This window comes from Neopsephotus bourkii, unplaced genomic scaffold, assembly GCF_033783945.1.
Source record: "Neopsephotus bourkii isolate Nb327-2 ecotype Australia unplaced genomic scaffold, CSIRO-AGI_Nbou_v1 NB_1749, whole genome shotgun sequence".
Lineage (NCBI taxonomy): Eukaryota > Metazoa > Chordata > Aves > Psittaciformes > Psittacidae > Neopsephotus > Neopsephotus bourkii.
Genome location: NW_026902223.1, coordinates 8880979 through 8906918, shown reverse-complemented (window position 1 = coordinate 8906918; position 25940 = coordinate 8880979). Strand labels below are relative to the sequence as shown.

At 51.9% G+C, this 25940-nt stretch overlaps 1 protein-coding gene across 7 annotated transcripts in view; it reads right to left on the bottom strand.

The window, feature by feature from the left end:
• Positions 1–9559: 9559 nt before the first annotated feature.
• Positions 9560–25940, bottom strand: part of SEPTIN9 (septin 9) — a 131975-nt gene continuing 115594 nt past the window's right edge. For all 7 annotated transcript variants that reach the window (XM_061377053.1, XM_061377056.1, XM_061377055.1 and 4 more), the window contains 8 exons: positions 25088–25216; positions 24658–24739; positions 23729–23866; positions 17611–17728; positions 15130–15225; positions 14284–14380; positions 12550–12601; positions 9560–11684 (listed from right to left, as the gene is read on the bottom strand). In XM_061377053.1, the coding sequence (XP_061233037.1) occupies positions 11549–11684; positions 12550–12601; positions 14284–14380; positions 15130–15225; positions 17611–17728; positions 23729–23866; positions 24658–24739; positions 25088–25216 (848 nt within the window). In that variant the 3' untranslated portion in view covers positions 9560–11548. The remainder of the gene's footprint in view (positions 11685–12549; positions 12602–14283; positions 14381–15129; positions 15226–17610; positions 17729–23728; positions 23867–24657; positions 24740–25087; positions 25217–25940) is intronic.

Here is a 25940-nt window from a genome sequence, read left to right as displayed (position 1 = left end):
CACCCTTGCTGGACAGGGCAGGCTACACTGTCATCAGGTCAGCACCAAGATCTGACTCCCCAGAGGGACAGCTCTTCTCTTCTTCAAACAGAGTGGCATTGCAAAGACCCTCGGAGGCGTTTTTCCTTCTCCACATGAAGGAAAGCTGCAATCTCTGGTTTATTGACTGACACAGCAGTGCCATTCAGCTGCAGAACCTGGAAGCACGCAAGGAAAAAGGGAAGAAGCAATATTTCACCTTTGAAGCACAGCTCCAGCTGGCCTCACACATAAGGACTCGTTCCCCAGAGCTCGGGGCATTCTCAGCATTTCACATCACCTGCCCACAGGTAAACCTGAGCCTTAGTAACTCCTCATGAGCCAGAGCATCACTCAGCCCCTGCCAGGCCTGTTTCAGCATGTAGAACCCTTATGACTGGAAACCTCTTTGGATCTCCAGTCATTTCTCTGGTTTCAGCCCTTGGTGTATGCCTTTGGTAGGTATCTAAGCCTTCCTCTCACAGACCTGTTGATCAGCCTGCCCAACATCCCTGGCGCAATTGCTGATGACCTTAAGCACCCCTTTGGGAAAAGCCCATCCCTCTCCAGGGTTCCGGCTGTACAAGCACTGTGGTTCTCCAGCTCATCTCCACAGAGATGGGCTATTGCCAAAGCACACTGACATCCCAGCTCTGGAGAGCTTCCAGAAACCTGGAGCACAGGAATCTCACCCAAATAGCAGGCACCCGTTTTCCTGCCTCAGCAAAGTCCTGCAGGGTTATAGGGAATTGATAGCAGCTGCTGGGCTATGCTCATCCTGGCATGGATGGCACTGCCCAGATGGAGATGTTTTGTGTTCACCTGTGCCTGGAGATGGCTGCTCCCATTTCACAGGATCACAGAATAGTTAGGATTGGAAAGGACCTTAAGATCATCAAGTTCCAACCCCCCTGGCATGGGCAGGGACACCTCACACTAAACCATGTCACCCAAGGCTCTGTCCAACCTGGCCTTGAACACTGCCAGGGATGGAGCATTCACAACCTCCCCGGGCAACCCATTCCAGTGCCTCACCACCCTAACAGGAAAGAATTTCCTCCTTATATCCAATCTAAACTTCCCCTGTTTAAGTTTGAACCCGTTACCCCTTGTCCTGTCACTACAGTCCCTAATGAAGAGTCCCTCCCCAGCCACCCCTATAGGCCCCCTTCATATACTGGAAGGCTGCTCTGAGGTCTCCACGCAGCTTCTCTTCTCCAGGCTGAACAGCCCCAACTTTCTCAGCCGATCTTCATACAGGAGGTGCTCCAGTCCCCTGATCATTCTTGTGGCCTCCTCTGGACTTGTTCCAACAGTTCCATGTCCTTTTTATGTTGAGGACACCAGAACTGTACACAATGCTCCAGGTGAGGTCTCACAAGAGCAGAGTAGAGGGGCAGGATCACCTTCTTCGACCTGCTGGTCACGCTCCTTTTGATGCAGCCCAGGATACGGTTGCTTTCTGGGCTGCAAGCGCACACTGAAGCCGGCTCATGTTCCTTTCCTCATTGCTCATTTGCATCTCTAAACACAACACTTGTGTTCCCAAGCATCCTGTGGCCTTTTCAAAGGAAGGGCCAGGTTGTTCCAGCTCAGGGCCATGCTGCTGCTCTTCTTGCAGAGGTGTTTTACACCCAAAGCACTGACAAAACCCACCGCTTAGTGCATCCTGCCCAGGCTGTACGTGCTCTCCAGCCACACAGATGAGCATCCAGGAGGGAGCAGCAGGGAGGCCTTGAGCCAGGATGTCTCCTGCATGTACAGTAGCTCTGCTAAAGCAGCCTCCCATCAAACAGGAACCTGCTGATCCACTGGGTCCTCCCTCCTCCATCAGAAGGTCTTAAACTCACCAAGATCAAGGGCCCTTTCGTTGCTTGTTCCCGAAAGCCAGGAGGAAGCTGCAGATACACTGTGAGCACTTAGGAGGAAAAACATTACAGCATCTAAAGGTACTTTAAATGATTTTGATACAAACTTGCCTGTAATAAGACATCTATTTTGGTTAATCTCTTAGTTGCAAATCTTGAAACTCTTGAACCTGCCTCAGGCTACTGTCAGCAGCACTTCATTTAACACTGCTTATTGGGAATAACTGCTATTTCCCACTGTAACCTCCAAACCTCTTAAACTCTCTCTTATTGCTTTGCCCAAATATACTTGCCTTGAGGATACAGAGCGGTTTTTCTTGCTAAGAACTGTTAAGATGATTTGAACAAGCTGAATCAGAAGAGACCATTTCCCAGGCAAAGACTCAAAATACCATCCCCACGATATTCAGGGAGTGATTCTTTTCTCAAGCCTTTATCAGTTATGAAATAGGACTGCTGTGCTTGGATCCCTCCTCACGACCAAAGGAGTGAGAGGGATGGGGATGTGCTCATCCTCCAGCAAAGCCACCTGGGGCCAGCAACCCCTGCCTGTACCTGCCGAAAAGATCCCCTCCCTGACTGCAGTGGGGATGTGGGAACCATCACAGCTCCTCCATGCCCCAAGGTGTTCACAGACCTCTGCAGGGGCTGGTGCAGGGCTCAGCACCACCAATGCAGCTCCGGTGTTTCAAGCTCAGTCACATCTGTAAGAGGATGGGAGCCGTGGTGAGCACTGAGAGTGTGGTGCCCAGACACTGCTCCAGCCCATCAGCACTATCCCGCACCCATCCCAGCCTGGCTCTGCTCAGCAGGCTTCATTTTAAACACAACCATTTGGGTTGCAGGCAGCTGGGCCCCAGACATGCAGAGGAAGGACAGTATTGAGGAATGCCACAGCTCCAGCCCCTATAGCTGGTGGGAAATGCGGTAACCCTGAAGCAGGGGGGATGACCCACCCCATCCTGCTGATACAGGGAGCAGCATTAACCAGCTGCCCATTTTGTTGCCACGCAGCAGCCACACATGCCCCAGGTAAAAGCAGCAAAAGAGAGGCACAAGAACCCTCCAAGCACATCTTTTAAATGCAGCACTTGTAACTATAATACGGGGTTTTCCAGCCCAGCCCTGTGTTGGGGCCAGCTTCTATTCCCATCAGCACATTTGAGAAAGTACTCCAGCATTAAGGGAGCACATGGCCTTAGAGACACGCTTTCCCATCATCTGCACCGGGTTTTACACAGAAATCTTGATGCAAAAATAATAAATAGCAGTATCAAATATACTTTCACATGAAATATACACATCGGTATGAAATACACACATATAAGCTTTGCTTAAATAAAGGTGTGGCTGTGTAGGCTCTGGCTGCTAAAGGACTGTGCTATATATACAGCCTGGTTCAGTAGGAATGAAACCCACCAATTAATGCAGCCTCTGCCAAACTACAACCAGCACACTGCACGTACTCCCAGGCTGACAGGTATGATCTAGCACACTGGCCTGGCTGACAGAAGCAAACCAACCTGTTCAGATCAGCTTCCTCCTGCAGCACAAAGCACTGACAGTGTGGTAGCTCTGCTGAACACAGCAAAGATGCCAGAGTGAGGCAGGGCTGGGCCGCAAGACCAGAGCCTGCAAACCTGAAGTGGGAAGTGCCCCAGGCAGGGCTGATGGCACAGCCTCCAGGCTGCCCTTGCCTCCTCCCCATCAGACTGCACAGACACCGAGGAAGGGACACACGAAGCATCTACTCCATCTCTCTTCTCCCATAGGGCTGAGAATGGGCTCAGTGCTTCCTTCTGCACATGCTGATGGAGACAAGCCATTGCAGCCATCCCTGGGGAAGGAGCAGAGGGACACAGTGGGTGCCAGTGGGATAGGGGTGTCTATTTGGGTGCAGAAGGCACCTCTGAAGTGCCATCCCTGGTCTTACCTTTACTCAGAGATGGGGCCCTCAGAGGCAGCTTTACTGAACATCCATTACTCTCTACAGCGGGACAGATGGTCATTAGAGAAGCTCCTTCAACCTCCTTCCAAATGCTTTTCCTCTTCATTCATCAGCTTTCTCCTAGAGAAGCTCCCTTCCATTTTGGAGAGTTTCAGAAGTCATTTGCAGACATCTCAGCTTGCTCAATAATTCTGTTCCTTATTAAATATTGCTAATGAGAGGGGTTTAGACTCTCGGCCACGCATCCCCTTCCTGTCCTGGTACAAATTTCAATCTATCTTCCCTATTCCTTCTATCCAAGCCTTTAAAAAAAATTACTGGAATAAAAAGGAAAGCACCAAATAATTGAAAGGAGCAGCTCAAACCAGAAGGGAAGGGAAAGGAAACTGAAGAAAGTGACAGTGATTGAAAAGTTCAATAAAATCAGAAAAGAAGGAAAAAAATCCCGTTTTTCATTAAATGAATAATGAAAAAGGCCTTTTTGAGCCAAGTATTTTTAATATGAAAAGTATCAACAGGCTGCAATTACCATGCGGGCCCATTGCACTCTCCTGTGCTGTTCCTCAGCTGTGCAGATCAAGTGGAGCTGCAGTTCTGCCTGGCTAATGAGCCCTTCGCAACAACATCCCATTCAGGATGCCCAGGGCTCTGCTCTCACCACGTTGAATGTCTGTGGAGCCCGGTGCTAGCACACAGCAGCAGATCCCTTTGGCAAGAGCTGATCAGATCAGGCTGTGACCCCCATGGGCCATCCCAGAACCAACACCCTGCTCCACCTGCCCTGTTTTAGCAACATTAGAGGAGCATTTTCTCCTGCCTGGTCATCCCATGCTAGGTCTTTTCACCTGATGCTTTCAAAGCTTAATGGATAAAATGCTGAAACCAATAAATCTGTTTGTGGGAAAAAGTTCTCTGAAGAAAGAAAACCATAAAAGATGATGGTTTACAGAAAGCTATGAGCAGAAAATGGGAAATTGAAGTCAAAACGCTCCTGGAGATGAAGCTCGAGCAGTCTATTCTCACCAGAATAATGAGCACATACATGATTAATGACAATATTTATCCTCACAACCCACTGCAGCAGCTTAATATTTAATCCAAAGGCCACGTGAAAGCCCAGCCTCTCCTGGTTCCTCACCTACCTCCTTGTTTCCTTGGAAATCCCTGAACTCTGCAAACTGACCCCAGATTTGGCTCTTTGGGGCCCATCTAAGAACGGCGCTGGCTTTGTGCATAAGCACCGCACCTTTTGATCCCGGACCCGCCGTCACTTGGGACCTACAAGGTTTCTTAGATAATCCCAGCGAGTCAGTGCTTTGTAACTCGTCTCACTTTGATATTCAAGGCAAAGCTGGACAGCCCGCACATGAAAAGGCAGCCTTCCCTTTCTTCCCAGGCTTAATTTCATCTGCAAATTAAACATATGGAGACAGATATTTAGGGAGGAATGCCCCGCTCCTCCCGGGAGGGCCAAGGGTCTCCCATGTGTAATTTTGCTTTAGGAATATGATGTTAATCTTGAGTTCCTTCTGAGGCTGGTGGCACAGGAGGAGAAGGGCAGGGAACGGGGATGCTGCTGGCAGTGCTCACCAAGCAGCATCCCTGCTCCCCCACAGTTTAAGCCTTGGGCTGATGCAGTGTGAGGTGGTGAGGATGTTCGCAAGGGCACTGAGGCTCTTTCTGCTTCCCTGTCATTGTCATCTGCAATGCTAGCTCAGGACATGGCTTTTAAAAGGTTACTATTGTTATTTTTAACGACTGGGGTCTGTAAACTTTGCTTTCAGTTCTGATTTACAATAAATACATTAAAAAAAGCCAAGAAACCACCTATAAGAATGGTGCACGGACGAAAATAGCTGCTAAACCCTGAGTCTCGATGAGTCTTTGTGACAAGAAGCTCACACACAGTCATCCATCTCCCTGGATCCCAGCCCCTCCATCCCACCCTCTCACTGTGGGTAGTCCCCAGCACTAAAGAAAGTACAAAAAAAGAAGTGTTTTGTCTCATGTCATTTACAGAGAAGCATCAGAGGGGAGGATAAGGGACAAAAGGTATCAATCTTCCTACGGCCTGACTCCTGAAGTCAGGTCTCTTTGCTCTCACTCAAAGTGATGGTGGATCAGTGATCCCTGCTGCCTGCTCTAACACTGTGAACCCCCCCCAAAAGGATGTTGCACTGTCCCACAGCCCAGCTGAGCCCCAAGGGGTACAGAGGGCAGAGCTACAAACTCAGCAAGCACTTTCCTTCTGATTTCCAGCTAAATATTTCCTTCTTTTTACCCTTGAGATAAAGGATGACTTAATGCTAGCCTTCTTTGGCCAGTATCACTCACCTCAAGCCCCATCGCATTGCACACACACACCTACAACAAATTTTGGTGCTGGCAACCCCACTGTGAGGCTCTGGTTTGGCACATCAGTGCATTAGTGCAGGGCTGGTTGTAATGACCCAGGTGTTGTGTTGTGCTGCTCTTTGTAAGGGCTAGGTCAGGATGCCCAAGCCCATCACCATCAGCCCCTGGACAGGGCTGTGCGTGTGATGCATCCTAGCAGGGTTAACCCCAGGTATGAGAATAGCTCAGAGGAGGAAAACTTACCAAAGAGATGGTTTCAGTAGTAATAAGAAGAGGGACTTTGATACATTACTGCATGCTATGAGGTATGTCTTTAAGCTTCAGTAAACTTTCGGAGTCCCTGGGAAGCTGGTAATGTGCCTTTGAAGGAAGAGTGACTTATGAAATTGCAGTTTTTAGCTTAGCTGGGTAATATTAATGAGAAAATATCGTGGGCTGCGGGTGGAAGTCTCCTGCATCCCATAAGTTAGGAATAAATTATTCTTTTTTCCTTAAACGAAGCAAAGCAGTGCAATACTGCTCCTAAAGCAGGCTGCTGCTGAGGATCACTGATTCATTTGTATAGGACCAGATCCAGCTCAAATAAATACAAACTAGAGCAAAGTTAGAAACTTCAACTTGCTGTGGGCATGGAAGAGACATTTCTGCTGTGGTTTTGGGAAGGAGCAGCCAGGCTGGAGCCAGCACCCCTGTGATGGAGGTGATGTGAGGAGGTGGCACAGGGGTGGAGGTGGAGGGGACGAATCCTCCTTTCTGCTGCAGCCATAGAGAAGATGATCAAATAAAAACCCCAGGCTTTCAACTGCAGTGCAGCAGCTTCACAGTAATTAAAGCTTGAGATCAGCAGCTCTGCCTATGCCCCAGCCTGGCTTGCACATCAAAAGGAGACATCTCCCATGAGGACAGGTCCCACACTGCCCAGTTCAGGGATTGATGCACACTGTGGGCTGTTTGTAAGAGTGAGGATCCAGAGAAGTCTCACCAGCAGCTCATCCTGAGCAGGTGATAACACAGCCTGCTGGGGTGCCCCGTGCTCACTGTCACTTGGAGCTGCCCTGTTTTGGGGGGACCCAAAGGGACCATTCCTGGAGCAGGAGCATCCCTTCGGGACACAGCAAGCTCCCAGCTCCAAGGCAGCACACAGCCACAACCAGCACCTGGCCTCCTACCCAGAGAGGATTTATTTCTCCCTGAACAGGTCTCCAATGATGTTATTAATCAGCGAGATGGACAAGTACAACAGAGTTTATTGTGTGCTATGGACGAGTGATAAGTCTGAGTGCCAATGCCTGGGATAGCAATCAGGAGAGGGCGAGTGGAAGGAATAGGAGGGTAGAGCAGCACTGTGGGTAAATAGATGCACTTCTGGTGGTGATTACCCTCCAAGTAATTAGTTTTTAAATCAGGCAGACGTTTCAGGAACTACTCACTATGAGCTGCTTTAATTATTTATACTCCCTTTTATTCTTATTATTTATAGTCATCCTCTTTGCATGGCGATGCTCGCTGCGTTGGGCTGCTCGGGTGGGACTGGGACCCACCTCCAGCCCACGCTGGCCAAGCAGCCATGTCCCCCAGTGCTGCCAGGTACCCCAAGAACCCGGCTGTGCTGGGGGGTCCTCGTCTCCCTCCCACAGCCCTGCAAAGAGGAGCCAGTGCTGTCACTGCGGAAAGCCCTGCTCTGCTCTGTTCTGCTCTGCTCGGTAATTAAACTCTCACTCATCTTCATTTCCCTCATTTGTTAAAGTGAGGCCACTCAATATGCCATTAGTGCAAGGCCCTTTCTGTCAGCTACAGCATCGTTAGGCAAATTTCCCTTCCAGACAGCTCAGGAGGGTGCTGGCAGGGGGAGCAGCCCAAGCTTGCCTCCTGCTCTGCCAAACCCTTCCCATCTGCCCCTCTCCAGGGTCACTGCTGCCCCACAGCTGAGGCTCTGGGGAAGGGGAGCGTGATTTGCAATGGTGAAGTATTCCTGCAGCTGGGCTTTTTCCCACAGCACCAAACCCCTGCTCCATCAGAGCATCTGGTGGTGCTGCTCCCCCTTCCCCAACCCCACCTCTTCAGGGCTTCATAACATCTGGAAGCCATTCCCTGCACCATTCCCAGGCATGGATCTCCGATTCTCCAAGCTCCTCCTTGGGATTGAACAAAAGCTGCTCTGAGTGCTGAGCTTGGGAATTCTGCCTTCCCCTTGCTCCAGCCATTTCTCAGGCTGTCACCAGGCCCGCAACATGCTCTGTGCCATCTCCCTCCATGGACACAGTCAAATGCCAGAACTGAGGAAAGCAGCAGAAAACCACAGCCACCAGTGCAAGGAAATCACCATCTGAAAAGCTGCTGCAGCTTGTCCAGAGGCAAACCCCATGGTCCCTGCATGTAACTACTACATGCTGATTCCCTCTCCCCCGAGAGCTTTTGCTCTGGGTCTTGCTCCAGCTACAGTAGGATAGCACACACCAAAACAAGGGTATCGCTAGGGATGGGTTTAGCACTGGAGCAAAGGGGGGCCTGTCAGCAAACCTTACTGCACACCTCACTGGATGCCGTACGAGATGAGCTGATTTCAATGCTCTGAAACCCAAGGTACCAGCAGAAAAACAGAAGGAAAATGTACATTAAGCCTGTCCTGTGCTCTACACGGCCATAGGAACCCAGCTCAACCTGACTTGTGTCCTGTTGGGTTTGTTTTCACACAGTTCCATAACCACAGATTCCCAGAGGGAAAGGATCAACCGGTCCAACCCCTTGCTCAAGCACAGGGTCACCTAGATCTGGTTGTCCAGGTGGCTTTTGAGCTCAGCTGACTTGAGTTCTACTGACTTGACTGGGGGATACAACAGACATGTAAGATACAGGTTAAAACATCAGACTGAACAGGGTCTTGTCCATGACACCAGGGACAAAGGTGGTTTTAGGAAGACAAGTCCTCAAAGTGAAGCCAGCTCCCAAGGGCACCCAAAGCCAACCCTGCAGTCATGAAAGGTGTTGGAGACCATTTCCCTGCGAAGCCAAAGCCACACTGGTGTGAAAGGCAAACTGCTGCTCCCCCCAAACCAGGTGCAACCCGCTTCTGGATGACAATACCAGCAACTGCAGTCAAACAGCTTCACCATGAGAGCAAAGGGAGGGGACCCTCCTGCCTCCCTTGGGATGTGCAGGGACACTGAGGCCATGCTGGTCCCGGGTGCTCAGCTCCAGCATTCTGCAGGTATCAGAGGTAGGACGAGTCAAGGAGAAATAAACCCTCACCCCAAGGAAGGCAGAGCACAGCAGCTCTGGAGCTGGGCTCTCCCATCACCCCCAGCCCCAGGCTGTCCGCACAGCAGCGACCACACCGTGGTTGGGAACAGACATTTCCAAACAAGCCTCCTCCTATTTGCATTCAAAACATTTATTTTGGGAAATACATATTAAACACTATTATTTATACAAAAATGGACTAAATTTGTCATAATGCTTATAACCCCCAAAAGGCCATTTTAATAGATCTGGATGAAGGGGGGTTTACTGTATTATTTTCATTTTCTTTCTTGACTTCCCCCCAAAATACTCGGGTTACAAAGGAGAAAGCAGCGTGTCTTTGCTTGGCCCAGGTTGAGGCATCAACTAGAGGGAAAACCGAAGTTGAAGATGACATCTGCAGAAGTGCCTCACACGAGAGATTTCTCCCCCTTTTTAACACTTGAAATACATACCATTTTTTTCTTCAGTTAATACACTTTTCGGTTCGTTTTTTGCTAAAATATAGCAAGTCAGCAAGTGGAGCTGTTCTTCCCCAACAGCTCTGTTTCGCTGTTGTGGGGCAAACATGAACTAAGAGGGAGTAGATTCTCCTTGCGATGCACCCCTGCTTTGGCTGCTGGGAGGGAACATGCATGGGGAGCCCTTGCAAACCCTCCACTGAGCATCATCTGGGCATCCCCACCAAGATGAGAGCAACCTCCTCCCTCCTTCTGGTCACCTGAAGGTGGATCTGACCCCCATGGAGACTATCAGGTGGGTTCCACAGCACCTTCCAGTGCTAGAGGATGGGGCAAGCTGCCAATTTAGTATTTGCCCCCCCAAAAGAGTGATTTGCAGGAAGTTTTATCCCTTAGAAGAGATACAGAGACTGGCGGAGCAGAGAACAGGGAGGGTGAGCCAGGATGGAGACACCTGTGCCATGGTGTTATTTACCCAACCACCCTGCAGGGTTTTATTTACTGAAGACTCATTGAGAGAGGTGGTGTGGGGCGGGCAGAGGAGGGCCCATGGGGTGCAGCACCCACAAACACTGCCCCAGCCCACCCCACCGCTGCAAGTCTCGGTCCACACATGCACCATCCCCTTACACAAGGGCTAGCAGAAGAGAGGAGCGTGTGACACGAACACACATCACAGAGGGGATCCCCCCTAACAAGAACTGAATTAAAACATACCCAATACTCTGACACAGGGAAAACCCCAAGAATCACAAGGGTCAGACAGGACAACCCTGCACCTCCCACCACCACTCTGCAGAGACCTTCCACTCTCAGCCCCCTTTGGGCAAGCATACTGTGAGCCTGCGGTGGGAAAACCCACCCAACCGAATGACAAATAAATACACAAGTGTTGCCAGGACATCAGCCACATCCGTGGGCCAAGGGAGAGGGAAGAGGAGTCTCTACTGAGTGCTGCAGGCCTTCTGCAGGCTGCAAGGACAGACAAGGCAAGCCCTCCCTCCCCTCTCCCCCCCTATTGCAAGGTAACAGTCTGAAAAGGCACTTCTCCCAAAGCGGGTCGCTCTGCAGGGCCGGGGGTCGGTGACAGGCGAGGTGACACCTAAGCACTCCCAGTTTATTGCATATAGGCAGGGCAGAGGGGTTGGGTTGGGCGCTGGCAGGTCCCAGAGGGCTGCAAAGAGCTTGAAGGAGGCAACAGCAGACAAGGATGGCACCGTCTTGCTCTCTTCATACCACCGTACCTTGCTTCCGAAGGCGACATTCACCTGGAGAAGCCCTTGCCTTCAATGGACGGAGAAGAGCCTCTGCATGGAGGGGCAGGCAGGGCTTCAGGTCACCCCAACCCCATGGATCTGCTCCCCCAAGCTCGGCTGTTGGGCCAGCACTGGGGACCAGCAAGAGCCCGACCTCTGCGGGGACAAGGTCCCCAGCCCAGGGATGCTGGACCAGGGGCTGAGAAGAAAACTCATGCCACGAAGCAGGGGGGGTGAGCCCCGCACGACAGAGACAGCGTCTAGTTATTTGGTCAGTTAACATTGGCAGGGGCTGGGGAGAGGGGGAGAGGGACAGTGGCAGGGGTTGATATAAAAATAAAGGGGGAAGAGGGGAGAAAGAGCGAGCGTGGGTGAGCAAGGTCCTGGCTACGGAGCGAGAGGTTACATTTCGTTAGCCACCAGCTCTTTGTCGGTCACGCCGTTGGAGAGGGAGCTCTGGCCCTCGTTCAGCCTCTTGACCCTGTAGGCTTCAAAGTGGATGTTGCTGGTAATATCCTTGATGTTCTGCATGTGTGTCCTGTGGGAAAGGGAGATGGGAGCAATCACATCACACTGGGGGCAGGTTCCGCCAGCCCAGCCTTTGCCACCACAACCCTCACACCCCCCGACCTCTGCTTTCAAACACCACATCCAGCCCAAATCTTCCCTCCTGCTTTACTGGTTACCACTATCTTTAGGGCACAGGAGGGAAACAAAGGCAGTTATAGGCAGTCAAGACCAGAAGCCTTCACTGCTACCAACAGCTTGTGTTTGGGTAAGCAGGCACCCTGGCTGCATAACACCCATCCAGGAAGATCCCAGTCCTACAAGTCCCTGGGACCAGGTTTTGTAGCCTCACACCAACCACTGTCTGCCAGCAACAGGTTGTGTGTGGAGGCTTTATCTTGCAGCCAAACTTGGGAGAAGCCCAATGTCCCCTTCAGCAAGGCAAGGGGGCTCAGCCTCCCATTCCCCGGCAGCAGGGATGCTTCTGTCAAGATGGACCAGCAGTTGCCCAGACTCCACAATGGCACGATCATGGGATGCAGAAGGGATGCAGTCTTTGGACCTGGGGCTGGTGAGGATTCATGAAGGCCAAAAGGCTTTCCAGCTGCTTGCAGGTGAGCTGGAGCCACACTGCCAGCAGCAATCTTGGAGTTTGCCCTGACTCGGCTCTCAATCCTACTCAGCACCATAGCCAAGAAAAGTCCCTGAAACGATGTCCCATTGAGTGGGGCCACCCCTCCCAGAGGGGCTGCAGCAGGCTGGGAGGGGATGGAAGGATGGAGGGATAATGGAGGAGCAGAGAAGCAGTTGCTGCTTCAAGCTGGGCTGGGTTGTCCCCTTTCATTGGATGCCATCTGGTGACCAAAGGCTACGGGGACAGGGACAGTCCTACCAACCTGATAAGGAGGTCCCGCAGGTAGGCGAACTCACAGTGTGTCGTGTTCTCCACTGGTAGAGAAAGAGAGAAACCCATCAACGTGCACCCATGGCATGAGTGTGGCAACCACATGGGGTAAGGAGGACTTCATAAAATTGTGTTGGAAGGGACTTTAAAGCTCATCCAGCTCCAACCCCTGCCATGGGCAGGGACCCCTTCCACTGGAGCATCTTGCTCCAAGCCCCTGTGTGCAACCTGGCCTTGAGCACTGCCAGGGATGGGGCAGGCACAGCTTCTCTGGGCACCCTGTGCCAGCGCCTCAGCACCCTCACAGGGAAGAGCTTCTTCCTTATACCTGACCTAAATCTCTCCTCTTACCCCAGGGGCTACAGGGTGCAGGACTCAAGAGTCCCCTGTGCTGCTGTACAGTTGGCGCCCAGGTACCTGCCCCAGCTTAGCATGACCAAGTAGCTGGTGAGGTCTGACTGAGCATTCACAGTCCCTTGCAATCTTACAACCTTGTTCCACCAAACAAGGGAGCTCCCAGCAGCATCCCCCAGCACAAACCCCTCTTTGGACCAACACAAGCTTATAGTGGGCCCCAAACAAGGCAGGGAAAGGGACAGCGGAAACTTCACAGGCATGTTTCATTGTAGCTTGGCATGAGCATCCTGCTGCATCCCAGGCATTCTGGGGACTGCTGCCCGGGCTGGGGTGCTGTGGAAGGACACGGCCCCTTGCTGACTAAGCTGCCTCTATCTGAACAGGGCCTGGAGCAAGGAAGAGTGTTTGCAAGAAGGAAAAATCAAGGGGTGCTGCTCCATCACAACTTGTCTGATAAATTGTAGTTTAAATCCAGAGGATAAATTCCCTTTTCTCAGTTCTTTTCTTACCCAAAGAGGTTTGTACGTCATGCAGGAATGGCAAACCAACAAATAACACTGTTCTGCAAAGGCTGCCCGTGGCCAGGGCTGGGCCGTGGGGTCTCCCTGTGCTGAAGGCAGATGCCACACATAGAAGGTGCGTGGTTAAATGAATACCCTTAAACTCAGCACTTCCAGGGATCGAGCACAAGAGGGCAGCAGAGCTTTAAAATACTCTGATTCTCCGGGCATCTTTGTTAAGCCATTCCTCAACACGGAATTCCTATTAAAAAGGCTAATAAATGAGAATGCTATGAAATGAACGGGTGGAAGGTAAGAAGGGTGGCACTGGAGATGTGCCAGTTGGCTGCCTGAAACCAGTACGGGGAAAGGTGTACGTGGAGCCAGGAGACTCCATCTGTAGCCTTTAAACCACAATTTAAAATGGAGGAGAAAACAGGAAGATGCCAATGGGATGAAACCAGAAGAGAGAAGAGACCCCACAAAAGGCATCAACCAAATGCATGGTGGAGGGTAGAGATGTCAGGGGAAGGCTCTAATCTGGGCTTGAGACAGAGAGATGTCACTTGTGCCCTCAAATCCAGCCATCAGGCATTTAACTATGCGACAAGCAGAAGCCAGGCCACAGGACACCCCAGAGTGTCCCCCCTGGTACTCAGCAGCTCCCGAGATGCACAAAGGCCCAAGAACTCAGCACAGGAGCACCTGCCAAGGTATTTCCAGCCCTCAAACACCAGAGAAGTACTTTTCTTTCGAGGGGCAGGGAAGCACTATATACACCTCAATTTCTATGCTGGTTTTGGACCTTACCACCTTCTGTCAGGGCAGGGAGATGGGCTCAGGAGGTAGGGAAAACAAGGACAAGATACCTTCAATGGTGCCCCACTTGGTCTTCCTCCCAAGGATTCTTCTTCCATTAACCTGGTATTCCTGGTCACTGCCCACCACTGCAAAGGGGATCATTTCCTGAGGAAAGAGAAAAACAAGGTTACAATTTCCTCCTGAAAAGTGACAGGAGACCAAGCTGGTGAGCAAAGTCTTACATCAAGCTGCTTCAGGAGTGTCATGGGATGAGCTGGTCTGCCTGTGATGTTCCTGAGCAGGGACAGCAGGCAGCCCAGGACCCGGGCAACAGCATCTCCCACATGCCCAGTCTACGACAAGGCTAAACCCAGCCCCAAACCAGTGTAACCCAGCACCTCTTCTGCAGGCACCAGCATGCAGCCAGGGCAAAGGTTTCATGATGCTTCCCTCATCACTTGCTGATCCAAGGCGGTGACTTTGTACCTCAGAGCCCCCTGAGGACTTTTTTTCTTCTATGAATTTGCCCAATCTACTTTCTTGAGCCAAAGAAGTTGTTAGTTCTTGTAGCAAGGACATGACAGGCAGGGCAGCAGAGCAGCCCTCACGGCAGGCACCAGCGCTCCCCATGCCCAGGGCAGGCAAGGGGCCGTAAGACCCCTCTGCTCGCTGGTTGCTGAGGGCACCTTTGAGGAATGGAGCTGAGGAAGGAGCAGCGACATGGATGGGAGAGGACAACTTCCCCTGTCCCTGCTCTGAGTTCTGGCAGGATCCTTTGTCCCAGACAGACCCTGTGGACAGGGCTTTGGAAAGAAAACAGAAACCCCTTGCAAGGAAACCCCCAAGGACATCCTCAGCCCCCAGAGCTGCAGGCCCCATCCAAACACATCCAAGCCACAACCGCAGGCACTAACCCTGAATTTCTCATTCACTAGTCGATCTTCAGAGTCTTCATCAAACTCCTTCTGAGGATACACATCGATCCCATTGGCGAGAAGATCAGCCATTATCTAAGGGGGAAGAGCAGAGGAGCATGAGAAGGAGACACAGGCAGAGGAGCTGCATTCCCACCACAGCAGCTGCTCCCAGGTGACCCAAAAGGCTGTTGTGAGCAATGCCCACAGCAATGCCCAGCAGCATCATCTTCCCTCTCCATCCTTAACACTGCCCACCTTGGGGACAGACCTGTGTTTAATTGCTGCACACCTACCAAATCCTTGCCCTGGAATCTCTGCAAGAATCCAGTGCCAAGGCATGGCTCAGGCTGAGAGTGAGATGAAGTTACATGAGCTGGGTGTTGCATTGGGATTGAACAAAACAATACCAGCTGCACCAAACAATGGGGAACATCACTGCCAGGCATGTAATCCAACACTAAAAAGTTGCCTTCTGGTGTTTGCTTACACTCCTTGGAAAAGGAGTCACAGCAGGATTTGATCCAAAAGGACAGGGACACAGACAGCTTGGGAGAGTGGCCTCTAAAGATACTGCCTATGTGCAAGGCAAAGAGATGCTGAAATGGGATTCCTGAAACAGGTGCAGGCTCAGCTCACAGGTTACTCAGGGCATCAGCCTTCTACAAAGCTGCAAACCCCAGCCCAGCCTGCATGCTTCCTATGGCAATAAACTCCACATCAGCCCTAGGTTGTAGGCTTGGAAAGGAGCAGATCCAGTCCAGAGAACCCCCCAGCAGCCTCCCACCCCCCCAGCCAAACCCATACACTATTTTTAGGGGAACAACCCAACAAAGCAACTCCAAAGGGCATCAGAGCCCATTCGACTAACTCAGTACAATGCTGGCATCAACCTAGGCATCAACCCTGCAGCCAGGCTGGGGCTTCACCATCACCTGCCCATCCTGATCCAAACCCAAAACCCCATTCTTCTCCAAACCACCTACACCCCCAGGTGCACACAGGGCTCTGCTTTTGAAGCACACACCCAGGAGAGCTGGAGGAAAGGGAAAAGGTCCCAGCCTGTAACCTGGGCTCATTACCTGCCCTCTTGTTTGCACTACCAGATCTGGAGCCAAAAGGAGGGTGAGCCTCTTGCAGAAGGGTCACTACAAACACTCCCCATGGATACTTGTTCTCTCTTCATCTGGGAGGATTTTAGGGCTCTGGTTACAATCAGGATGTGAGATAGGGCGAGCTCATCCTGAGCAGAGCCAGTGCAGAGCGTGAGAGCCAGGAGCTGTCCCCATGGTCTGTCATTACACAAGGATGGTTATCAGCAGCTGAGCTTGCTCAGGTGACATTTGAGGTCCCAGACTGACTTTGCAGTCCCAGAGCCAGGCACCCACCCACAGATGCATGGATACCTGCACATAGAGCCAGCAGTCTGCAAAAGCCACTGAAGAGAGTGTGGCACCATGGACACCCTATCCTCCTGCACCAGCTCCTGGAAGATCTCCATGCAGACAAACCCAGCCTGGATTACTTCTCAGCTCCATTTCCAGGCATCCTCTAGCTCACTGCTAAGAGAACTGCCTGCAGAGTTTGGATTCAGCCCCCAAAATCAGACTGGATATTTCAGTGCTTGATCCTGTTTGTTAAGAACTGGGAACACAGATTTGGGAAGGGGTGGCTCACCCTCTTCTGTGAGGAGATATTGAACCACCTGTGGCTAATGTGCCATCTTTTCTGTAACTAATGGAGGTGGCCCCTAAAAATGCCTTTTTGGCAAGACCCCCTTTCCCTTTGCTTCACTCCCCTGCAGTTCAGACTCAAAGACCAATGAACTCGGTGGCTTGCTGATGTCTGCAGGGATGCTGAGACCATCATGCCTGCAGCCACATCCATCGGCTACACAAAGGGATTTATAGCCCCAAAGTGGGGCATCTCCACCTCTTAGCATCCCATGCCTTGCTATGGATTCAGACAGCTCTTCCTCAGCTCCCCACCACCAGCTCCTGACCAAGGCGATCAAGGGAATTTCATTCCTTGCTTTCTACACAAATCATGCGCAGCTGAACTCCGCAAACTCACACATCTTTTTTGCCTGCTTCCTGTATCAGTGCCTGATGCTGTACAGGGAGGGTTTTCCAGCTTCTACATGCAGCACCATCTACCTCCCAAAGTAACAGAAACCAGCCTGAAAACAGCACCGATAACAAAAGAGGCAGGAGAAACAGGCCCGGAGACTTAGAGCTCGAAACTTATCCTGCACTGACAAAGATCCAAGAGAAACACTAGGAACTGCCTGGACTGCAGGCCGCTCCTCCGGCCACATGGGATCGCTCAGAGCTGCAGCCGGAGGAATGTGCTGGGCTCGGGGCCAGGCACTCTCTTTCCCAGCTCTGACAGGGGAGGATGAGGGATCTGGGAGGGGTAAAGGTGCAGGAGGGGATGGGGAGCAAGAGATGGGAGCCCAGAGAAGAGCCGCCAGCTCCATACCCTTTGTTTGAAGTAGTCCCGCTCCTCCAGCGTTAACGTGTCGGCTTTGGCGATCACGGGGACAATGTTGACCACTTTGCTCAGGCGCTTCATGAACTCGATGTCGAGCGGTCGGAGCCTGAAAAATACAGCAGCAAAAAGGGGATTTGTGCACTGGTAGTGAGGTGGGGGCTGCTGCAATCCCCTGCAGAGAGGAGGCATTCAAAGGCTGGGCACAGAGGAGGGATGGAGGGATCGCTTTCTTTCGGGTAGGACAAATAAAGACATTTTCTTAAAAGCAGGTCTGCTTTGCAGACAAACACTTGAAACGTTTCCCTTTCAAAGCACCCTGCTATTGCCTGCAAACCCTCACAAAGCCCCACAAAGTGGGAGAGGGCTTTGATCTCTGCACGGATGCTCAGCCACCGAGGACTGCAGGAACTTGCCCAAAGCTATGTGTGTCCTTGGTGAAACCGGGCTGAGAACATGGGTGATGCTGTGCCCACGATGTACGAATCAAGCTGGGGAGAAACCACAGTGTGAAACCTCCTCCAGCCCTAGCCAAGCTGTTAACCATCATCCAGGGGCTATTCCTGCTCATACTCCCTCCTGCACTGAGCACCAGCCTGCTGTTGTGCATCTCACACGGGATTAAAAAAGGCTCTGCTAATTCTCCAGGGCTCACAGAGCACTGAAGAGTCTGTTTGTTCCAGAGGGCAAAAACGTCACAAAATCTCTACAACAAAAGTCTCAGTGGAGGAAAGCTGCAGATTTGCAAAACCCCAAAGAACAGCCCTTTGGGAAATCTCTCCCTGCTAAATGCTCCTGCTGTCAGCACAGACACAGCCTCTGGTGCCACGCTGCTCATGTCTGGGGGCTGCAGAAGGTGTTTTCACTGCTGAGGGGTCCCAAACCAGCTTCAGAAAAGCCCTCCTGCGGACACCTCCACCTGCTGCAGGTCCCCTTGGTGCCTCTGGGAGTGATGGGTGACAGCTGAGCAGATGTTGCCTTGAAAAGAGGAAACCCAGAGGTTCCAGAGGAGGCCAGGGCACAGGAACCCCCCCAGGGTGCTCATGCATTAGGTAAGGAGCCTGTTTGAAGTAAAACCTCAGTGAAAGCACAGGAAGGTCAACACCAAAGCCCTGGAAACAAAGGGAAACCTCTGCTGCTCATACATCCCCATGGCCTCCAGTGATGGCATGTGCCAGCAGGACACACCCCAACTCGTCTTTGGTGGGACTGGGGCAGAGAGGTGAAGTCACCTTTCAGAGGAGCTGGAGGCTTCAGACGAACCCTGTACCAAAAGCCAGAGGGTCCTTGGCAACAAGGAAGAAACCAAAACAAATGGGATGGAGACTTAAAATGCCCTTGTGCAAGCAGGGATCCAACAGGAGCCCTATAGGGGGGAACACAGAGCAGAGCAGAGCATAGCCAAGAGAGCACCTACTGCCAACATGCTCAAGCCAAACCCCTCCGTGGTCTTCTCAGGCCTCACAAAGGGCTCGGAGACTCCCCCAAACCCATCACAACTCCTGCAAACCCATCAAGATTCACACAAGAGCAAACGGGAAGGAGCTGATCCTGCTCTTCTGCAGTCACCAGGCAGTGCCCCCATTCCATGAGGCCACCCTTGCCTAGTTCCATGCCTAAGGGAGGGGTGTCCAGCCCCAGAGAGACCCACTCAGCTCTGGCTGATCCCAAAGAAGCAGCTCAAGGCAGAGCCAGCACTGGTGACCCAGCTGAACTTTCCCTGGTCAAACCCCAGGGATTGGGCTGGACCTGCCAGGTAGACCTTCCCTCTGTATGCTAACAGCAAACATAGCCCAGAGCACATCATTAGCCCAGCTCACGCTGTTAGCATGTGGATAAACGAGTTCCTAACGCACACACTCAGGAGCCACAGATCACCCTGGGCCCCAGGAAAGAAAGAGTTTGACTATTTAAATAAAAAAGAATAGAAAATAACACAGGGAAACCCCCACGGACACATCTAAGCAGACTTGCTGCTGGCAAGCATTGTTTGGAGCTCTGCATAATGTATTTCCCAGACCTCCAAGGAAGTAATGCAGTTATGCTCCTTGCCCAGCAGACTTCTTTCCCCTCCTCTCTTTGCTATTTTTCAAACAGTTTTTTCCCCTCTAAAAGCCTCTTCCCTACTGAGACTGTGTTCCTGCCTCTTTCATCAGCTTTTCTCTTAGAGTGAAGACCAGGATGCACATGTAGCCGATGCAGATGAATTAGCAGTCACTCAGATATTTGAGTTTCAGCTCAAGTGACCCATAACACTCCTTGATACCTGGAGGATGCAAGCAGTGAGCCATCCCACACCCTGCCCATGTCCAGCAGCATCCACTCAGGCACAGTGACCATGTCCCACACCAGTCTGCAGCCAAAGCCAGAAGAGCCCAAGGCACTTCAGCCATGACTTGCTGCTCCAAAGGCCAAGTGCCTTGTCCATAGAGGTCACCTCCCATGGGCACCTCACTGCATCAGCCTGGAGAACTGGAAGGGAACCAAGGGGCTCCCCAGAAGAGCAAACTTTATGTTTAAAGGGAATTTTGCATGTTTCTACATACTCCATCAATTCCTGCTGGGAAACCCCAAAAAGACCCTAAGTATTTAAAAGAAAGCGATTCTTTTCACTAAGAACAAGACCTGTCACTGAACATCACATTCATGTGAAGACACCAAAGGAGAATAAATGGCTTAAGGTGATCACGAGTGCAGCTTGATTTGCACTAACCAGGCAGTCATGGCCAAGGTCACAATGGGGCAGCTTGGGATCTGCAGGGACCAGTTTTGGTGTTTAACCACCATCACCATCCTGTGAGACAAGCCCCACATGCCAGCACCTGGTGAGGATTAGCAGTGAAACCCTTACATATACAGGCATGCAAGACAGGAAGAGAAAGCCAGTTATTTCATTTCAGGTGCATGCAGTCTGATCCAAGAAGACCACAAACGAGAAAGTACAGCTCAAGGAGGAAAAGCATCTGTTTTCTTTCCCCTGCTGCAGATGGTGGCTGATATTAAACTGCAACGAGACACATACATGCTTTTGGCTTTGGTGGAAGCAAGTGAAGGAGCTCTAAGGGCAGTGGATGGGCTGGAGAAGGAGCTGCAGAACAAGCTGCAGAACAGGCTCCAGACCACCCTACTCAGTCCTGGTTGCTCCCCCATCCCCTCTTGCTACAGGGCTGGGAAAAGCAGTGCAGTTGGGTACACCTTATGGCTGGGCACGTTATTTCTGCATTGCCAGCACCCACCACACGTGGATAGGGTCTAATCAGAGGCTCATTCCTGCTGGTTCCCTTGAAATGCCATCATAGGAATCAAAATTCACAGTGAGCTGCAGTTATTTCCTTTTGGTTGTGCCCCAGATCAAACAAGCAACAAGAATGTGAGCCATGCATTAAGCAAACACCAGGGAGCACCCAGCAGCCATCCAGCACCATCACCAGGACCCGTCAGCCTGCTCAATGGACCTGTTGGGCACCAAGAGGGGCAGCAAGCAGGGGTCTGTGGCTGTCCCACAGCCAGCAGCTCTGGTACAGGCAGAAAAGGGGTTGCAGGGACCAGGACAGTGTTTCACAGTCCTGTTTCAGAGCTGAGCATCACAGGGGTCAGAGCCAAGCTATTTATTGGGTGGCACAGAGCCAGGCTTGTAGGGCTGCAGCCAGAAGCTGCTGCCAGCCCCTTACTCAGCCTTCGCAAACATGGTTTTAGGGGAGTGTTACAAGAAGGAGAGGGTGTGTGCAAACTAGATAGGTTGCAAAGCCTGTCCTGAGCTCCCTGCAAAGGGAGACAGCAGCAGAGGCTTCTCCCCCAATTAACTCTTGAGCTGCCCAAATGGGAGGGCCAGACTGAACAGAGCTGAGCAGCTCTCTGCTCTGTCCTCTGACTCTGTGCACTCGGGTAGCTTTGCTTTCTTTTTATCCTATCTGCTTTTCATTTAAGAAACAGGTGACTGGCAGGCTGGGATGCTGCAGCAGCTGGGGCTATGTGCAAGGGAAGGGATGCTGAGTCCAGTGCCATGCCCATCCATGTGAGCCCAGAGGGACAGATGGACACGACTCACCGCTGTTTCAGCTGCATGACATGGTGAAGGCAGCAGCTCCCCAAAGGCAATGCAAACAAGCCCTGTGGCTTGTCCTATCGCAGGATGGATGACACCAAGCACCGTGGGATGGCAAGCAGCATGAAGCACACACAGATGGTGCCACATGTACATGGTGGGTGAGGATGTCTCTAGTGCAGGGCCTTGAAGCACTACAAGCCACTGCCCTTGCCAGCCCTGCTCCCCGTTGCCTCCTGGAGAAGCCATAGGCACCACATCAAGGACCTCAGTGCCCTTCCCATACCCATCTGCAAGGGACCATGGACCACTTGCCTCATCAGGGGCCCAAACTTGCACTCAACCTCATGCTGCAACCCTGAGACATGGGTCCCCAAATCCTTGTCCTCCAAAATGAGCATGATCCTCTGCTACCAGCACTGACACAGCAGCTCCACCCAGCAGAAGTGGACAGACCATCCATTCATGTCCATGGACCATAGGCAGCACTGAGAGGATGAGAAACATAACCTGGGCTTCACAAGAGCAGAAAGGAAACCCCGCGCCTGCTCAAGCTCACAGAGAAGCAAAATTTCACACTGACATCTCTGTCCCGGTGGGGTTTTGTCCCCTTTCAGTCATTCCTCAGCTTATCTCCATCACAAGGGCACACGTGAGCCAGAGGTCAGCTCTGACACCGGGACAGGAAACCTCAGCCCCTGAGCCACGGCTGGGGAGTGTGTGCCGGCCCCAGCCGGGCTATCAGGCTACAGAGGGGGGAGGATCAGCACAGGGCTCAGCAACAGCAGCCTCCAACCACCGGGCTTGCTCGGATATTGGAAACACATGTTTCTGGGAGAGAAAGAAACAAAGCAGCTGAATATCCCCACAACTGCTGTTAGCCGGCGGGTGAGAGAAACCAGAGCGCGGCTGGAGAGGCTCCAGCAGGGGACACGGGGATGGGGCTCCACACCGCTGCAAATCTGCAGGACCTGAGCATCAGATGCGCTTGGAAAAGTTAAACACCCAAAGCAATGAGAAAACCCTAATGCTGCAGCACTCTGACCTGCAGGGTCTGCAGATCAGGGCTGAGAGAAGTGGGACCAACATGTCAGACTGGCTTAAAAATGTCATCTCCCTTTGAAAGGTTTTCTGCTTTCTTGTATTAAACCATAAGGGTTTCGTCAGCCCCTTTTGCTCCCAATCGACAACCAGTTACACAACAAGAGCGTAACTGGCCCATGCAGTCATTTTATCCCAGGGAAGAATGCATTTTTGGTCTACCCACTGACAGAAGCAAAACAAAGTCTTTTCTATTGGAATAAATCTCTACATGGGGAAGAGGAAATGGCTGACATTAATACAGTGCTGGTGGCTTAAGTTTAGTTTTGAAAATGGACCCAAAAATCTCCCCACGCAGACAGAGCCAGAAGTGGAAGGAACTGACATGGATCAAAAAGAAACTTGGGTCTCGTTTTATGTTGTGACACTTTGAGTGCCCCAGATTTTCACTGCGGGCTATGTGAAGGAGGAGAAAAATAGAGCAAGATCTGGGCCTTTGATGCTGTCACTTGAGAAGTGCCAGAGCCAGAAGAGCTCTGCACTGAAAAACTCCATCCCACTTGCAGACTAGTCAAACAACCTACAAAATACCCTTAAAGGGTGAGGGTGTTTGCTCCCTTGGTAGGGGGAGGAAAAGCAGCTTCTCCCCTCACAAAGGCAGAGGCACAGCAAAAATGATTAATGCTGTGTTTGCAAAGGCAGCCTTTTTGTCCAGTTTCAGAGCTTGGTGACTGGTGTCCATCCTCTGTCAGACAAACAAGGTGACCAAAGCAAAGCAAGCAGCTAACTCAGGGAGGCTTCAATAGCCCCTTGGAAGAGGAAACACCACATTCCTCTGGGCACAGCACCTCTGCTCTGTTATTGTGAGGGCTCCAGCCTTAGGAAGGACACCTTCACACTGTCCTCAAGCTCGTCAAGTGCCCAGGAAACATCCCAAGGATGAGCCTGATGGCTGAGCTGCCCAAGACCGAATGCAGGAGAGGGAAGGCCTGAGGACCTGAGTGAGGCAGGCAGGGTACTTACGAGTGGCCGGTGGCTGGGATGAAGTATATACAGCAGTGCACCCGCGTGTCGGGGATCCGCTTCTTCCGGTTAATGTTGATTTCCTCCTGCAGGTACTTCTCGTACTGGTCATTGATGAACTTCATGATGGGCTGCCAGCTGCAGAGAGAGAGGAACATGGGATGATGTGCGAGGGATCTGGACCACCCTGACGCCCGACTGTGCGATTCAGAGTGCACCGAGCCACAGACGGCCCTGCATCCTACAGAATCCCATCAAACAAACAAACCAAAACACACAGGGAATGGTTTAGGTCCTGTCAGTTCCCATTCATATAGCAACTGCAAGGAAATCACACACATCACGCATTCAACACTTGGCAACTCCATACGCCACAGCAGGAGGGGATTTACTGGCTGGTGTAGACAAGCAAGTGCCTAAAAGTCCTCCCCTGTCTCCTTCTGAACACATCTGCTGAGCGGGGCATCACCAGGAGCGTCCCTTGGTTACTTGCACAGTGTCAGGGTACAGGAGCAAGAGCAGCATCAAACCCCACAAGCCCAGTCTGGCTTGTGGTGAGAAGAAGGCACCTGCCATCAGCCAGCCCTGCCCCTGCTGTCCACACAGGCAGCCACTGTTCCAGGGGCTGCTGGCAGAACCTTCAGAGCCACATGAGCAAGGTCAGGGACTGGCCAGGCTGGCACACAGCTGCTCCCAGCTGCAAACAAAGGTTGCCTCATGCCCGAACAGCAGGATGTTTGTGGGCAATCAGATGGTCCAGGATCAGCCCTGGGGAGCATGGTACTGCGCTGCCACCCACAATAACCCTCTTCCCTGCTCCCCACAGAGCACGGGTGGGACAGGACCAGGCTACAGCCCTCAGCACCAGCTCCAGGTCAGGATGCCCTGGGGCCTCTGCTCCGATCCCCATGCCAGCACAGCCAGCTCACCAGTTCTCATTGTTGATGTGGTCTCCAAAGCCCGGGGTGTCGATGACCGTCAGCTTCATGCGAACCCCCTTCTCTTCAATCTCTGAAATGGACAGGGAAGCCAGTGCATGAGGGAAGCATCAATGGGTGCTCTGGCCAAGCCCACCCTCCCAAAACCAGCTGGAGGGCTGAAGCTTGCTCCCAGGGGAGAAATGCACCTTCAGAGCTTCTAACAGACACAAATCAGCTCTCCAAAATAATGCATCAATCCATCTGCCCTGAAATGCCACCTCCCATGGCCACCTTACTTGTTCCCTTCCATCACAACTAAGCCAATGCTGGTGGATAAAGAAGAAAATAAATGTTTTCTCAGCCCTGCAAGCATCTCTGGAGACACAAGGCAGAGCACAACTGAAAGCCAAGGCACCAGGTGGGATGCATAGAGCCTCACCGTGAGTGATGGATTTGATTTCAATGGTCTTGGGGATCCTCTCTTCAGAAGTCGGCTGTACAGATTTCCGGCTGATTTTGGATTTGAAGAGGGTGTTGATTAACGTGGATTTCCCCAAGCCGCTCTGACCTGGAAAAGAGCAGGATAACCCACAGTCAGCACTCACTCGCTTCCGGGATATTTTTTCAGGGATGCTGACAGGCTCAGCCTGCACCGGATCTGCGGGAGGGAGGTGAGAGGTGCAGCTGCTCCCCTGCAGCCCCCCTGCTCAAGGAGCTCCAGTCCATGCTCCAGTCCATGCATGCTGTGGCCCCAGGCTGCTTCCTCAGCTCCAGAGCAGCTGGTTTGCTGAGCGTGAGGAGGTCAAGAGCATCCAGCCAAAATCACAGCAACCCCGAGGACAGGCAGAGACCAACAGGGAAGTTTCAAGGGCTCCAGTGACACTCAGCATCCCTGGAGAAGGGCACAGGGACCACAGAACCCCAGGAAGGAGCACCCCTTCCTCCTCTGCCTCCTGCAGCTTCCCCTGTCCAGCTCCACAGAGAAGACTTAGGAGCATCTTGGCAAGCCCTTAGCTGGACAAAAGTAAGAGCAGCAACAGTTTTCCAGACCTAAGTCCTGCAGCATCTGCTGCTGCTTCCCTGAGGGACTTGCTTTTGCAATCAGACCAGCTGGCCGCACAGACCCCTCTTAGCAGGTCTAGGCCAGGAGCTCCACTGAGTCCCACAAACAACATCCCAGGGAGCACATCGGATTCCACAACTTTAACAAAACCAGCTTTTAGGAAGAAGTGCTTTCATGCTTTATATCCCAGAGCTGAGGCCGATCTGTGCAGAAGGGACACAACTCTCCA